This window comes from Myxocyprinus asiaticus, chromosome 15 (assembly GCF_019703515.2).
Source record: "Myxocyprinus asiaticus isolate MX2 ecotype Aquarium Trade chromosome 15, UBuf_Myxa_2, whole genome shotgun sequence".
Taxonomy (NCBI): domain Eukaryota; kingdom Metazoa; phylum Chordata; class Actinopteri; order Cypriniformes; family Catostomidae; genus Myxocyprinus; species Myxocyprinus asiaticus.
The window spans coordinates 5,366,912-5,382,572 of record NC_059358.1 but is presented as its reverse complement, the minus strand read 5'-3'; the positions used below and the strand labels follow the sequence as shown (position 1 = coordinate 5,382,572).

Sequence of the window (15,661 nt, the reverse complement as noted above, 5' to 3'; positions counted from 1 at the left end):
ATTTCAATCAGGTCAGTTCCCTGAGGCCATCAGACGACATTCGGCGCTTCAACTCTGCCTTGGCACTTTTAATATTCCCTTCCAACTCCACGAGTTCTCCTGCTGTCGATTTTTTGGTGAATGAGGCATACTATATGATCTGACCAATGAGAACCACTTTAAGTGCCTCCCAAGCCACGTCCACAGAGGATACTGAGGACCAGTTGGTCTCCATATAAACATTGATTTCAGCCTTTAACATTTGTTGGAAATCAGGATTTTGCAAAAGGGATACATTAAAGCGCCAACTATATGATTTGTTTTTCTCCATATGTGGCAACACCTCTAAACACACCAGGGTATGATCTGAGACTAAGATGTTTCCAATTGAGTAATCAACAACAGATGAAATGAGGGACTTAGGTATATATATATATATATATATATATATATATATATATATATATATATATATATATATATATATAATCTATTCTAGAATAAATCATATGGACTGATGAAAAGAATGTATAGTCCCTACCAGATGGGTTCAAAAGTCTCCAAATATCTGTAAGACCGAGATTTTTACACATCATGTGAAGCATCAATGTTGCTCTAGGGGACTTGCATACTTTTGCTTCATTGTGATCAAGGACTGTGTCCATCAATAGATTTAAGTTTCCTCCCAATATTATATCATGAGGGGTGCCAGCGGCTTGCAACATCCCTTCAAGATCTATAAAAAAGCCCTGATCATCAGCATTAGTTGCGTAAATATTAGCCAAAATCAACTTTTGCCTTTGAATTTCTGCTAAAACAATAATGACTCTTCCTACTTTATCTTTACTCTGTTTGAGACATTTTAATTGTAGATGTTTACTTATCAATGTAATGACTCCCCTGCTCTTACTTGAGCAAGCACTAAAGAAAACATGCCCACCCCATATCTTCCCAAATTTTTCAGCTTCCTGCGGGAAAAGATGCATTTCTTGAAGAAACACTATATCATATTCCTTTTGTTTAAGAAAAGAAATAACCTTCCTTCTTTTTATGGGGTGCCCCAACCCATTCACATTCCACGTGGAGAGAGACAATCCACTCAAATTATCATTTGACATTTTGACATATTAGAAAAAAATTGATTGTGTGTCAAAAACAAAATTATAAAGACCACATTCCAACATTAGTGCAATAATCAAACACCGAACTTCCCCCAGAACCAAACAAACAGAAACACCCGAAGGTGTGTTCCTCCAAAAAACAAACTCCAGCCTCTAGTGGAACCAGCACACACACACAAAAAAAAAGCCGTTCAGTTTCCTCAGACAGTCAAATGAATGTTCAGTGAGCCGGCTGTTACATGAGTGCAGCAGGTGACCTAATCCTTCTAATGTCCTGCAAAAAATACTCCACAAAACAAACTCCAACCAATAGGAGGTACAAGCACAAAGAACATGCAGATTCATCCACAAACTGTCCCAAAGGAGTGTTACTACACAAAACAAACTCCAGCCGCTATGCAGAACCAGCAAAAAACAAGAAACAAAAAATCAAAAAAGGCGCTCAGTTCCTCGGACAGTCAAGTGAATGTTCAGTGAGTCAGGTCCACTCTGCTGCAAAGTGAGCGCCACACAATGACTAACTCATTCCATTGACTTTATGAAGGACAGTGCTTGTTGGGTACAAGTAAATACTTTGCGGCCATCCTTAGCATCTATTCTCAACCTGGCCGGGAACATCAGTGCAAAAGCGACCCTCCGTCGATGCAAGAGTTTCTTGAAGGAGTGTTATTCCACAAAACAAACTCCAGCCATTATATGGAATCAGCACAAAAAGAAACAAAAAAGGCGCTCAGCTTCCTCGGACAGTCAAGTGAATGTTCAGTGAGTCAGGCCCACTCGACTGCAACGTGAGAATCACACCATGATTTACTGTCCCTCAGCGGATCTCTGTGAGCTCGATCAATTTCCAGCTTATGGCCTGTTATGTTGAGCAGACTCGGAAAGAGCTCATCCACAAATTCCACTATATTCTGACCCGCTGCTTGCTCAGGAATTCTAACAATTTGGATGTTGTTTCGCCAGTTATGATTCTCAAAGTCTTCCAACTTCCCAAATGCGTTCCAAGTCCGCCTTGGTCGCTAGCAGATTAGCAGCTAATTCCCTCTCCGATGACTCCAGATAATTGATCCATTTCTCAACATCTGACACTCTTGTAACCAACTCAATGAATTCTGTCTCCATGGCAGTGATCAATCAATGTATTACAGCAAGATCCTCCAAGTCAGCAATGACCTTCATCAGCGTTGCCATCATGCTCGACAGTTGACGCTGAATCTTTTCCACCACACCTTCCAAATACAGTCCCAGGCTCGAGGCCTCCGGAGGGGCCTCAGCTTGAGCACATAAGTGTCCTTTAATGTCTCCAGAGCCTGAGGATTTTGAATTCTTTGACATATTGTCTTCCTAGAACAGTTATGAATCAGGGTGTATCGAATCTCACCGGTTTATGACGTAAAAAGTATTAAAACCAGCAAAGTGCGCAGAGCTCGCCGTTCACACATCCGAACCTCGCATGGCGTCACGTGACCATGAATGATGTTTTTAAGACTGTGATGTTTGAGGGATCAGAGATCACGTGCATTCAGAAATGGTTTTCGTCTTGCCCTTTAAGCACCTAGATTTGACCAGATTCCTTGAAACTTTTAACTATATTGTGCACTGTAGGGGGTGAAATGCACAAAATCCTTCCAGTTTGTCTTTGGGGAACATTGTTCTCAAAGTGCTAGATTATTGGCTGAAGAATCTGTTGGCAAGCTGACAAGTCTTGAATGATCCTTGCTCTTGAAAGACTAGGCTGTTTTTGGAGGCTCTTTATATACTATTACATGATTGCCTCACCTGTTTAGCATCTCCTGTTTCACATCACCTTGTTATTTCAACTCGTCAAATTGTTACTAGTCTTAAATTGCCACTGTCTCAACTTTTTTAGAGCGTGTTGCAATCATCTGATTTGAAATTACTGTACATTTAAAAAAAAAAAAAAAAAAAAATTCACAAGGTAAAACATCATATTATGTTTAGTTGTGGTGCTTTTAATATAGCAAAGGGTTAATATCATTTACAAATCCATCCTTTTTGTTTTTATTAGCATTTTTCATACTGTCCCAACTTTATCGGAATTGGGGTTGTAAGTGAATTTCTTATTTTAACCAGTTCATTTACAATAACTGTCTAAAATAAATTATGCACTTAAATGATTTGGATTTCCCAGCAATACATATGAGAGCGGTTTATGTGAGTGAGTTTGATTAATCCCTAGGTTCCATTGGTGCGTTCATAATATAATGTGACAAATTAAGTGTTTTGTGACACTACACTGTAATTCGTTGGAAAACCTAGCCCGTTCCTGGAAAGTTACACAGTTGCAAATAGCTAAACTACTGTCACACTATTAAAAAATTTCAGTTAGTTTAGTAGCATCACTAATTTTAGTTAGTTACTCCCCTACACTGACCACCATGAATTGTCATTGCATGGAAAAGAGCTACGTGAAGATTGTTCAGAAATTCTCCTTTTTGAATTCCATGGAATTTAATAACAGCATACAGGTTTGGAATGGCTTGAAGCCAAGTAATTAAAGAAAGAATTTTCATTTTTTGGATGAACTATTCCTTTAAAGCATGAGTACAGTCTGACATTTTTGACAGACTCAGGCAACCCTGGAAAGCTCGGAGGAACGTTGCCTTGAACCAAGCCTAAAGCAACAGCAGCAGACATAGTGGGGCTACTGCTCAATGGGACACAATTTCTTCTCAAGGAAGTTTTCAAGGATCAGTCAAAAGAACATAATGCACTGCACTGACAAGTCCTCATGACTATATAATGACAGATTTTGCTTGTTCTTAGGGGAAATATGATTCTCTTTAGCTCCAAGTATTGCTTCTTGGATTCATACACACAAACATACATTACTAAATGGTAATGAATGTTTGCTGTAATTTTATCTTTTGTCAGAGTCTCTAAATGAAACACTTACCAAATGCTCATAATTGTTCAAGTAATAATATTAAGCCCAAGAAGATGGTATGGTGCTTTCGCATATTGTAATAAGATTAATGCTTTAATAACTGCATAATGTAGTGCAGTGCCTGCAGAATAATACAAAATTAAAAAAAACTATTGATTTATTTACAGCTTAAATAATAATGGACTCGATTATATTCCACAATGTGTTTACGAAGATTTGTTGTAATCATTTTAAAGGTCTGTTAAAAAGAACATACTGTATAATGGGGAAATTTCACGAGGTCACTGACAGAAAGTTATCCGATGAGCAACTCCTAAAATCAAAACATTTTCTTTCTAAATAAGAAAGCTTTCATTGAACATAAAACTGGACACAATCATGAGTGCATGACAATGACATTATATATATATATATATATATATATATATATGTGTGTGTGTGTGTGTGTGTGTGTGTGTGTGTGTGTGTGTGTGTATACATATATGACATCCCATGTTATTTTGTTCAGTGCTTTTTTCTCTCTCACTTGTTGTGTGGGTATGTCTCATTTGCACGAGTGTCTGTCTGTTTCAAGTGCTGCCAATTCGCAAATTAGCTCCAGCTTGCGACAGCGATTGGTGGTTCCTGAAGGCGTGCTTTATAAAATCTCTGCGCTGCCTCTCAGATGGGAGCTGTCCAGGGGCAGATCTACCAGGGTGGCATAGGGTGGCAAATTCCACCCTAAGAAAAAGCATTGCCACCCAATCTGCCACCCCAAAGTAAGTATCAAAATGTATTAAATATTAATTTAAGTATATTAACGTTGATTTTGACATTGTGTAAGGGTTTATTCACGTCAAACTGCCTAAACTCTCACAGAACACACAAATGACTACAGACCCATGGCATGATTGATTACAGCAGCAACCAATCCCGTGATTGTTTACAGCAGCTGCAGCGCCCAATCACAACATCGACCGTGTACAGTGTTTGGGCTCTCACAGGTTGATGAGCTTAGTTCCTCAACAACAATGACCACAAATACGTGAAAAAATAGAGGTAAAAGATGAATTTCTCAGTTGTTTCCAGGTATTCACTGAATGATTATTAGATACATTGCTGACAGTTATGGGTTGAGATGGGTGAAACGTGTCCTCACCACTTTTTGAAATAGCTTTCGTATGTGTAAAATCCAGATGAAACATCTCCAGTTCTTGAGCAGAAGTTTCCATTTCATCTGTGTGTGTTGACTGGCGACCTGGTGCTGGAATGTGTTATTTTGAATATTATGATAAATGTTTGTTGCGGCCATTATCAGTGTCGTTTAGTGTCGGCAGTTTTTCTGCAGCTCGCGCTCTTTTCCGTGTCATTCATTGTGATGGCCTTCTCAACCATATTGTTTGTGTGTATGTAGTGTGTGTGTTGTTTTTTTATCTTTCTCTCCCTCTCTCTTAATCACTCTCAGGTGTGTGGTAACCAGGTGAGCTGATTGTTGATGGGGCGCTCCGGTGTACAGTGTGTTTCCTTCTTATATAAACTGAATGTTTCATGGCTGGGTTGTGGGATGGGAGACGGGTGTTCGTGAGCTTTGTCATCTCGTTCACGGCACTCGGGCGCATATTGACATTTTTCCGGGTTCCTGCTGCTGGAGCGGATAGTTTGTGGTTGTCGCTGTATGTCAAAAAATGTGTCTGTTTCCACTATTCTCGTCTCCCCGCATCTGTTGTTGCATTTTTAAAGTGTAACACCCATCCACTGATGTACAGATGCAGTCTTGTTTTATTAAAATAAAAAGTTATATTTGGGTGAATAAGAATCCAAAACCTCTAAAAACTAAAAGCAAAAAGTAACCACTAGATCAATCAGTCATGTTCTTAATCGAAGTGCTGATCTATGTATTCATCTACTGACTAGCAAAATCCCAAGACTGATAGTGGCAGATGTGGAGATGAAATAAACATATTATGTGAAATATTTGGGTGCATGAATCCATCATTAAGATTGTTGATTGAAGCAGGTAATTTAAAAGAATCTTTTACTGTGCAAATCATAATTAATATTCATGAGTTTTGCAACACTGCCCCCCACAGTACAAATTTCTGTACAGTTTATTTTTATTTAGACCTTACCTAACTTTGTGTTAATCTTCACTTTCAAATGGCTTATTCCAGCTGTATAAAAGGTGATAAGCCTACAGGACTTTATTAGCAGAATAACATGGGATATGCACGCATTTTCCATCCATGGGTACACTTAAAAAAAAAAAAAAAAAAAAAAATCAAACATTTGGCCTGCATAAAGTGGTGACGTTTAGTCCAGATTGCTGGTTCTATATGTGAAGTATAGAAGTATGACACGCTGAAACTTCTGTTCCGTCAAGGACTCAGTACTGAATTGCAATCAGAGTTAGCTTGCAGAGATGAAGAATTAAGCCTTAATCAATACATCAGCCTCGCCATTCTTTTGGATAACCTCATTAAGTCACGTCGTCCTGTCAAGACGCTTCACACTCTGCCATCACATTCAGCCTCCGCTAGCTCCCATGAGCCAATGCAAATGGGTCAAACGCGACTATCTCAGGAGGAGAGGTCCTGTCGTTACAACATGAGGCTCTGCCTGTATTGTGGACAGTCTGGTCACTTCGTCGCCACCTGTCCTATTCATCCTGAAAACCCCAGAAAGGAGGTGGTGAGTGTGAACAGTTCTCAACTATTGCACAACAGTCAAATTATAATTCCCATAACCATTTTTAAGGATGATGTAAAAATACACTTATTTGCTTTGGTTGATTCTGGATCTGCTGGTAATCTTATAGATCATAGTTGGATGAAAGCCCACCATTTACCCACTGACTTTTGTGATCCCCCCTTACATGTCACAGCGTTAGATGGACGCCCTCTGGGAATAGGCCAAGTACAACAAATCACGCAACCTCTCATCCTACAAGTTGGATTGCTTCATGTTGAAGACCATTCACTCTCCTAAGACACAAGTGATCCTTGGTTTACCTTGGCTATGTTTGCATGCTCCTGCAATTTCCTGGAGGGAGGGACAAATTTCAAGTTGGTCTCATTACTGCTTCCAAAACTGTCTAAGAACTGTTGTACCTAGACAAAACAACAGCATCGCTGTGACATCCACTTTTGTTGAAGAAGTTCCCGGGCTTCCTGCTGAGTACAATGATCTCACCGAGGCATTTAGCAAAATCAAGGCCACTCAACTTCCACCTCACCGTTCTTATGAGTGTGGTATAGATTTTCTGCCTGGCAGTACTCCACCTCAGGGATGCATCTACCCTCTGTTAGAACCAGAATCTTAGGCCATGGAAGAGTACATTGAGGAGTCATTAGCAAAAGGCTTCATCCGTCCATCCACTTCCCCTGTCAACGCAGGCTTCTTCTTTGTGAAAAAAAAGACTTGTATTGATTACCGTGGATTAAATTATGTAACAGTCAAGTTTCGATACCCTCTTCCGCTAGTACCCGCAGCTCTTGAATTGCTTTGTTCAGCAAAGATCTACACCAAACTAGATTTACGTAATGCCTATAACCTCATTCACATCCGGGAGGGAGATGAGTGGAAAACTGCGTTCTCGACCAGTACTGGACACTATGAGTACCAGGTAATGCCCTTTGGGCTATCCAACTGTCTTTCAGTATTGCTAAACAGGTGGGTCATTGTCTACATTGATGACATTTTGATTTTTTCATCAACATTGGAGGAACATATCAAACATGTCCAAGCGGTACTGCAACGTCTGATTCAGCATCAGCTCTATGCCTAAGCAGAGAAGTGTGAGTTCCACAAGACAACCATCACCTTTCTAGGGTATATTCTTAGTCCAGATGAGGTAGCTATGGAGGAATCTAAAGTCCAAACCGTTCTTGACTGGCCACTACCAACTACAGTAAAATAACTTCAAAGATTTCTAGGATTCTCCAACTTTTACAGACGATTTATCAGAAATTTCAGTTCTGTAGCAGCACCCCTCACGTCAATCCTCCAGAGGTCTACTAAGAAGCTAAAATGGAATGCAGAGGCCAAGAGGGCTTTCGAGGAATTAAAGAAATGTTTCACTACAGCCCCCATTCTTCGGCATTCCGATCCATCTCTACCTTTTGTGTTAGAAGTAGAAGCTTTGGATACAGATATAGGAGCGATACTTTCTCAACGCCATGGCTCTCCAGCTAAGTTATTTCCATGTACGTTCTTTTCTCGTAAACTCTCATCTGCATAACGGAACTATGATGTGGGCAATCGGGAATTATTGGCCATGAAGGCAGCCTTCAAGGAGTGGCGCCATTGGTTAGAGGGAGCAAGACAACCCTTCCAAGTTCTCACAGACCACCGCCACCTGGAATACATCCATGCAGCCAAAAGACTGAATCCTCACCAAGCTAGGTGGGCATTATTTTTCACAAGATTTGATTTCAGCATTTTTTACCGTCCTGAGTCCAAGAACATTAAAGCAGATGCACATTCTCGAATTCATGAGAAGATAAACGAGGATCATACCAGTGAGACGATTCTTCCTTCCTCAGTCATGGTTGCTCCTGTTCGATGGGAGATCATGGAGGAGATTTCACAAGCCAATACCACACACCCACCTCCAAACGATTGTCCTCCCCACAGAATTTATGTACCAGTGGTCTTACGACCTTGTGTGATACACTGGGTCCATTCTTGCCTGTGTTCCGGCCATCCTGGCATTCAGGCCACCATCAAACTTCTTCAAAATCAGTTCTGGTGGAACACTGTGGTGCAGGATACAAGTACCTTCATCCACAGTTGTGAGGTATGCGCTATCTCAAAATCATCTAACTCAGCACCTGCTGGCCTGCTTCAACCTTTACCGATACCTTAATGCCCTTGGTCTCATATAGCTTTGTTACAGACCTACCTGTGTCTCAAAGAAACACTGTCATACTTACAGTGGTTGATCGTTTTTCCAAGGCCTGCCACTTGATTCCCCTACCAAAGTTACCCACTGCTCTCGAAACTGCGGAATTATTATTCCATTTTGTATTCAGATTGTATGGTCTACCTGAATACATTGTTTTGGACCGAGGTTCACAATTCACATCCCACTTATGGAAGGCTTTTTTCAAACAGTTAAATGTCAATGTGAGTCTCACTTCTGGGTATCACCCTCAGTCAAATGGTCAGATGGAACATCTCAATCAGGAACTAGAAAGATTTGTATGCTCTTACTGTCATCACAATCAGTCTGAATGGAGTCGATATCTACCTTGGGCAGAGTATGCCCAGAATTCCCTCCACAAACCTTCTACTGGCACAACTCCCTTTAAATGTATTCTGGGTTTTCAACCTCCATTATTTCCATGGGCTGGTGAACCTTCAAATGTTCCTGTGGTGGATGATTGGATGTGTTGCAGTGAGGCTGTATGGGATTTAGCTCATGTTCACCTTCAATGGGCCAAAAGTTACAGGCAGATCGCCATCGTCGACCAAACCCCGATTACCAACCTGGACAATGGGTTTGGCTCTCTACTCGGGATCTTTGTCTTCGTCTGCCATGTAAAAAACTGAGTCCAAGGTATGTTGGTCCATTCAAAATTACATTTACGCATTTGGCAGACGCTGTTATCCAAAGCAATTTACAGTGCCCTTATTACAGGGACAATCCCCCTGGAGCAACCAGGAGTTAATTGCCTTGCTCAAGGACACAATGGTGGTGGCTGTGGGGATCAAACCAACAACATTTTGCTTACCAGTTCAGTGCTTTAGTCCACTACGCCACCACCACTCCAGTGGTGTTTAAATTATAAAACAGATTACTCCAGTTTCTCAGACTTCAGCTCCTGGATAATTATCGTATTTCTCCTACTTTTCATGTGTCCTTGCTTAAACCTGCTAGTGGTCCAAGGGGGAACGACGTGACTCATGACCAGAGACCACTCCCCCTGATGAATGACAGCGAGGAGGCATTCAAAGTTCACAAGCTTCTAGACTCGAGACGTCAGGGTCGTGTTTTGCAATATCTGGTGGACTGGGAGAGTTATGGACCGGAGGAGCGTTCTTGGGTCACCACCGAGGATATCCTGGATCCAACCCTCATCATGGAATTCCACCGAGATCATCCTGATCGTCCTACTCCCAGAGCTCGAGGTAGATCCCGACGCAGACAGCTTCCTCGCGTCAGGAGCTGCTCGCAGGCGGGGGGCTCTGTTACACCCTTGGAACGAGTCACTTCTCCTGAATGTCACCAGAGGGCTCCTTCACCCGAATTCTAAAACTGTCACACCTGTTTCTCCTTAGTTTAATCACCTGTGGACTATTTAAGCACTGAATGCTATAGGATCAGTGCGAAGTATTGTTCTGCCTTGGCAAGCATTCTGAGCGTTTATTATATGACTTATATCTTCTGTGTTTGACTCTGCTGTGTTTTGGATTCTGTTTATTTGGCCTTGCGATTTGGATTTGATGTATTGATTGGATTGATCTCTCTGTGCTTTGATCTCTCACCTGTCTTCCAGTATTGGATTATTTACCCCTTTGGACTGATTTCCCTGTCTACCGACCTCTGCATATTTTTACTGTTTTGGATTATTACCCTGGACTGTTATTAATATATATATATATATATATATATATATATATATATATATATATATATATATATATATATATATATATATCCTCTGTTGTTTACAATAAATCTGCACATGGATCCTAATACCACTCCTGCTCCATCATTACAACAGTAACTCAGATAACCACACTGTACAATTGTGGTGAGAAGAAGGGTTGGTGCTGTTTAGGCGGCATGAGGGGGACCTATTCAATATTAGGCAGGTGGTTTTAATGTTGTGGCTGATCAGTGTGTGTGTGTGTGTGTGTGTGTATATATATATATATATATATATATATATATATATATATATATATATATATATATATATATATATATATATATATATGTGTGTGTGTATATTTGTATACAGTATGTACACACAGTATATATATTAGCTAACAGACATGTACAAATCTACAAACTCCCATTTTGATTTTATGGGGTCTTTAAAATCAAGATCATTCATTTCAAACATCAAAAAGGAACTTAAGTTCAGTTACTATCAAAAATTAGTCAACTGTTAATTGACCCTTTACTATCCCTTCTTAAAAACGATTCTGACCAATCCCACCTTAGCAACCGTTGGTGTCAAGATACGTTTTTGCTCTTTTCTGATGTAAGTCTATAGCAGTAATTTGTGTTTGGTTAGTTTTAAATGGAATATTACAGAAATGAAAACGGTTCTCAAAAGAACAATTTTACTAAGTATGAATTTGTTGTAAAAACATTACAGTTCTGTTCACTTACATTAATGTTCTCAGTTGTAATCACTATCAAATGAGGCTTCTCGCTATCCATATGACAGTGATAAGTGTTTTTCTCAACTCTGATTTACAGTCTCCCCAGTTTTAATCATTTTAGAGTGTTACTTAGCAATATCTTTAAAAAAAATGCTGATTAAAAAATGCTTTGCAATTTCACACTTCATTCCAGCTCACGCTAATGTACATTGCATTTTTCCATTCATTTTCTAAATATGACAGGGAATACAAATCACAAATGAAGGTATTTTGAGAAGGTATTTTTCTGACAATCTGGCATTTTTATTGAGCTCAACTCAACTGCCCACTTTTTGAGTGGCCTTGGTTCGTGAAGTATTTATCCCATTTATTTTCTCCAAAAGCTATGAAAAAAAAAAAAAAACTTCAGTAAAGAGTTCTAAACCATGAACCAAAGCAACCAGCTACAAGATGAATCACAACATGACACTCTTTGATTTGAAACAAAAAACAAACAAACAAAAAAAGTCTGAAAACCGGCAAAAGACAAATGTACAAGACATAAATTACTTAAAGGAACAGTTCACCCCAAAATAAAAATTCTCTCACCATTTACTCACCCTCATGCCATCCCAGATGTGTATAACCTTCTTTCTTCTGCAGGACACAAATGAAGATTTTTAGAAGAATATCTCAGCTCTGTTGGTCCTCACAATGCAAGCGAATGGGTATCAAAACTTTGAAGCTCCAAAGAGCACATAAAGGCAGCATAAAAGTAATCTATTTGAAGTGATATAATTGGTGTGGGTGAGAAACAGATCAATATTTATGTCCTATTTTCTACAGTATAAGCTCTCCTCCCTGCCCAGTAGGTTGTGATATGCATGAGGAATGTGAATCGCCAAAAACAAAAGAAGAATAATGTAAAAGTGAAAGTGGAGATTTATAGTAAAAAAGGACTTAAATATTGATCTGTTTGTCCCCCACACTTATCATATTGCTTCTGAAGATACAGTATAGATTCAAAAACTAGCATTGTATGGATTACTTTTATGCTGCCTTTATGTGCTTTTGGAACTTCAAAGTTTTGGTCACCATTCACTTGCACTGGATGGACCTACAGGGCTGAGATATTCTTCTAAAAATCTTAGTTTGTGTTCAGCAGGAAAAACAAGGTTGTACACATCTGGGATGGCATGAGGGTGAGTAAATGATGAGAACATTTTTAATTTTGGGATAAACTAATCCTTTAAAGCATTGCAACTGACTTAATTGAATCATACACAATAGTGCAACATAAAACTACTGACTGTAAGTCATTAATTATAAGCTAAAATACAGTCTATTTGAAGTGTATTGCAAAATATTTAAACATGTACAGCAATGCATCATGGAAGTAGGCAGTCACTGCTGAGCTCTTTTTCCGCAGTTCCTATTTCCATGGTAACAGAGACTTCTCTGATTGGTGGATCCTTCCTCAGGATTATGGATAGTGTAGTTCTTTAACGAATTTGCCGATTAAACATGATTTTTTTTTTTTTAATTAAGTTGAAATCCCACTGACTTCAACTTCAGAGCTCATGATATGTCTTTATGAAAGGTTTACACATTATACATTATTAAGAAAATGAATGCGATTTTTACTTCCAAAAGGGGTTGGTGAGGAAATTACATCATGGTCCTACTGAAAAAAAAAAACAGCTAAAACCAGTCTAAGCTAATTGGCTGTCTTAGCTGGTTTAAGCCGTTTTTTGCTTGATTAAATTGGTCTTTCAGCCTGGCGGCCTTAAAAGTTCCCACAGCAGCTGCCTCGTTCTCATTTATATGGATAGTAGGTAGTCTGCTGCTTCGCTCATAGTAAATGGAGAGGTTTGCTGCAATAATTGTCTGATGCTTTAATTAGTGGAGAGTTGGTGCTGGTTAATTCTGTGTGCTTTTAAGCCTTTGGAAGAGTTTTGGCCCAATGTAATCAGGTCTGTTTGCTAATGTATACTGTGCACAGTGTTGGGGAGTAACGGAATACATGTAATGGGATTACGTATTTAAAATACAAAATATAAGTAACTGTATTCCACTACAGTTACAATTTAAATCATTGGTAATTAGAATACAGTTACATTCAAAAAGTATTTTGATTACTGAAGAGATTACTTTGCATTTTATTGTCATTTGTTTCATTTAATATTTAGTCCTTTCAGATGGAAAACATTTATACATATAAATGATGCGATCCAAAGTGCATTTGAACAGCGGTGAAACACTTTCTTATAAAGTGTTACATTCATACGAGCAGACAGAGAAGTAAGTTTGAAGTAAGTTTGGAGCAGAAGAAATAGAAATAAACCTTGTGTAAATTGTCAGCTTTACGCTAAGCTAAAATGCTATTTCAAGCCATTTTACTTGCACGTTACCAGGCACGATCATATTTTTTATCAAGAAAATTCACGTTGGATCATAATTTCTTTTTTTCTAGTAAGACCTTTGATATTAGGGCAAAAATCGTATTCTTGATAATAATTTTTGTATTGTTTTCCTGTAAAAATATCTAAAAATCCTTAAAACAAGATCAATTTGATTTATCTTGTTTTAGAAACAACACTGCATAAGATATTTAGGTTTTTCAGAGAATGCATGTTTAACATGTGTATTTTATCTTACTGTACTGGCAGAGTTTTTATAGTCAAAACAAGTGAAAAAATCTACCAGTGCTGAAGAAGTAATCCAAAGTATTTAGAATTTGTTACTGACCTTGACTAATTTAACGGAATACGTTACAAATGACATTTTAGAGCATTTATTCTGTAATCTGTAGTGGAATACATTTCAAAAGTAACCCTCCCAACCTTGACTGTGCATGACATGTAGGAAAGAAGTAAAGTATTTACTGTAGCTTTAGAGAGCAGTGTAGCAATTACAGTTTGAAAACAGTCATTCATTTTCTAATTTTGTTTGGTGACGTTAGTAGCCCAGAAATCACACTGTGCAGCTTTAAAGATGACTTGAAATCAAAATTCGACATTATACAGTATATACAGTATGCCCTCTTAGAAAGCCAGATGAACAGTACTTGCCTTGTCCTGAAGTTTGCAGGATGTGGATGCCCATCATATAAAGATAAAAAGTCATATTCTTCCTCCACTGCGAAGGACTGAAAAACTATATGAATTCTGTTCCTCTCCTCTGCTACAATAACCCATGTACAGTTTGCTCCATTGGGGTATCCGTGAGGAAAACCTGGACTTTCTATGGTCCCATTCTTCCCTTTTAATGTCCCACCACATGTAAAAATGAAACCTGTGGGGAAAAAAAGAGAGATGAGGGGGATATTATTCCACAAATGTCAACATGAAACACTGTTCGCAACCCATATTACTTCTGTATTCTTAAGTACTTCTGTGTGAAACAGGATATTCAATGAAAAATAAAAAGTAGGGCAGGACTTGATTTTATCCATCAGGACAAATTACTAAGACAAACTTTATTTTTATTTTTATTTTTTTTATTATTATTATTATTTGGAATGTTGTGTACTGATGACCTGTGCACAATAAGACCTGGAACATATTTTACAAAAGTAACTAGGGTCAGTTTTCATGTCATGTTGACTTAAAACGATAAACAAATGTAATACGAATTCTTTTGCTTGTAAAACTTAAATGAAAGTGAAATGAAAAAGATGTGCATTAAGAAAGTAAATAGGGTCTGTTCTGATTTCAAGTTGACTTAATCACATTTGTTTGAAAAATATGGAGTCAAACAATTCTAATCAGATTCTTCCAAGAATAAATTATCTGGAATATGTTGTTCACATTCATTTTATAGTGTTTGAGCAGAATTCTTAGTTATTTTATCCTTTTTTGGTTTGGTATTATTTATTTTTAAGTGAAAATTCTCTAATTTACTCATCCCAGATGTGTATGACTTTCTTTCTTCTGCTGAACAAAAATGAAGATTTTTACAAGAATATCTCAGCTCTGTAGGTCCATAAAATGCAAGTGAATAGTTGCCAGAACATGGAATCTCCAAGAATCACATAAAGTCAGTATAAAAGTAATCAATCTTGACTCCAGTAGTTAAAAACATATCGTCAGAAGCAATTGATTGGTTTGGAGGAAAAACAGATCAATATTTAAGTCCTTTTTTTTTTTTTTTACTATAAATCTCCACTTTCACTTTCACTTTCACTTCCACATTCTTCTTTTGTTTTTTGGAGATTTACATTTTTTGTGCATATTGCCACCTACTGGTTGGCAGTTCAATGGTCAAAAAGGACTTAAATATTGATCTGCTTCTTACCTATCATATTGCATCTGAAGATATTGATTTAACTAGCGACTGATGCTAAGGGCTGTAGCCTTTA

The 15,661-nt window shown here is 38.3% G+C and overlaps 1 protein-coding gene across 1 annotated transcript in view; it reads right to left on the bottom strand.

Annotated features, from left to right (window-relative positions):
- The window catches only part of LOC127453076 (CUB and sushi domain-containing protein 3-like), a 435,789-nt gene that overhangs the window by 388,006 nt on the left and 32,122 nt on the right, over positions 1-15,661 (bottom strand). The window contains 1 exon segment of the mRNA XM_051719109.1: positions 14,373-14,595. Coding sequence (XP_051575069.1) covers positions 14,373-14,595 — 223 coding nt within the window.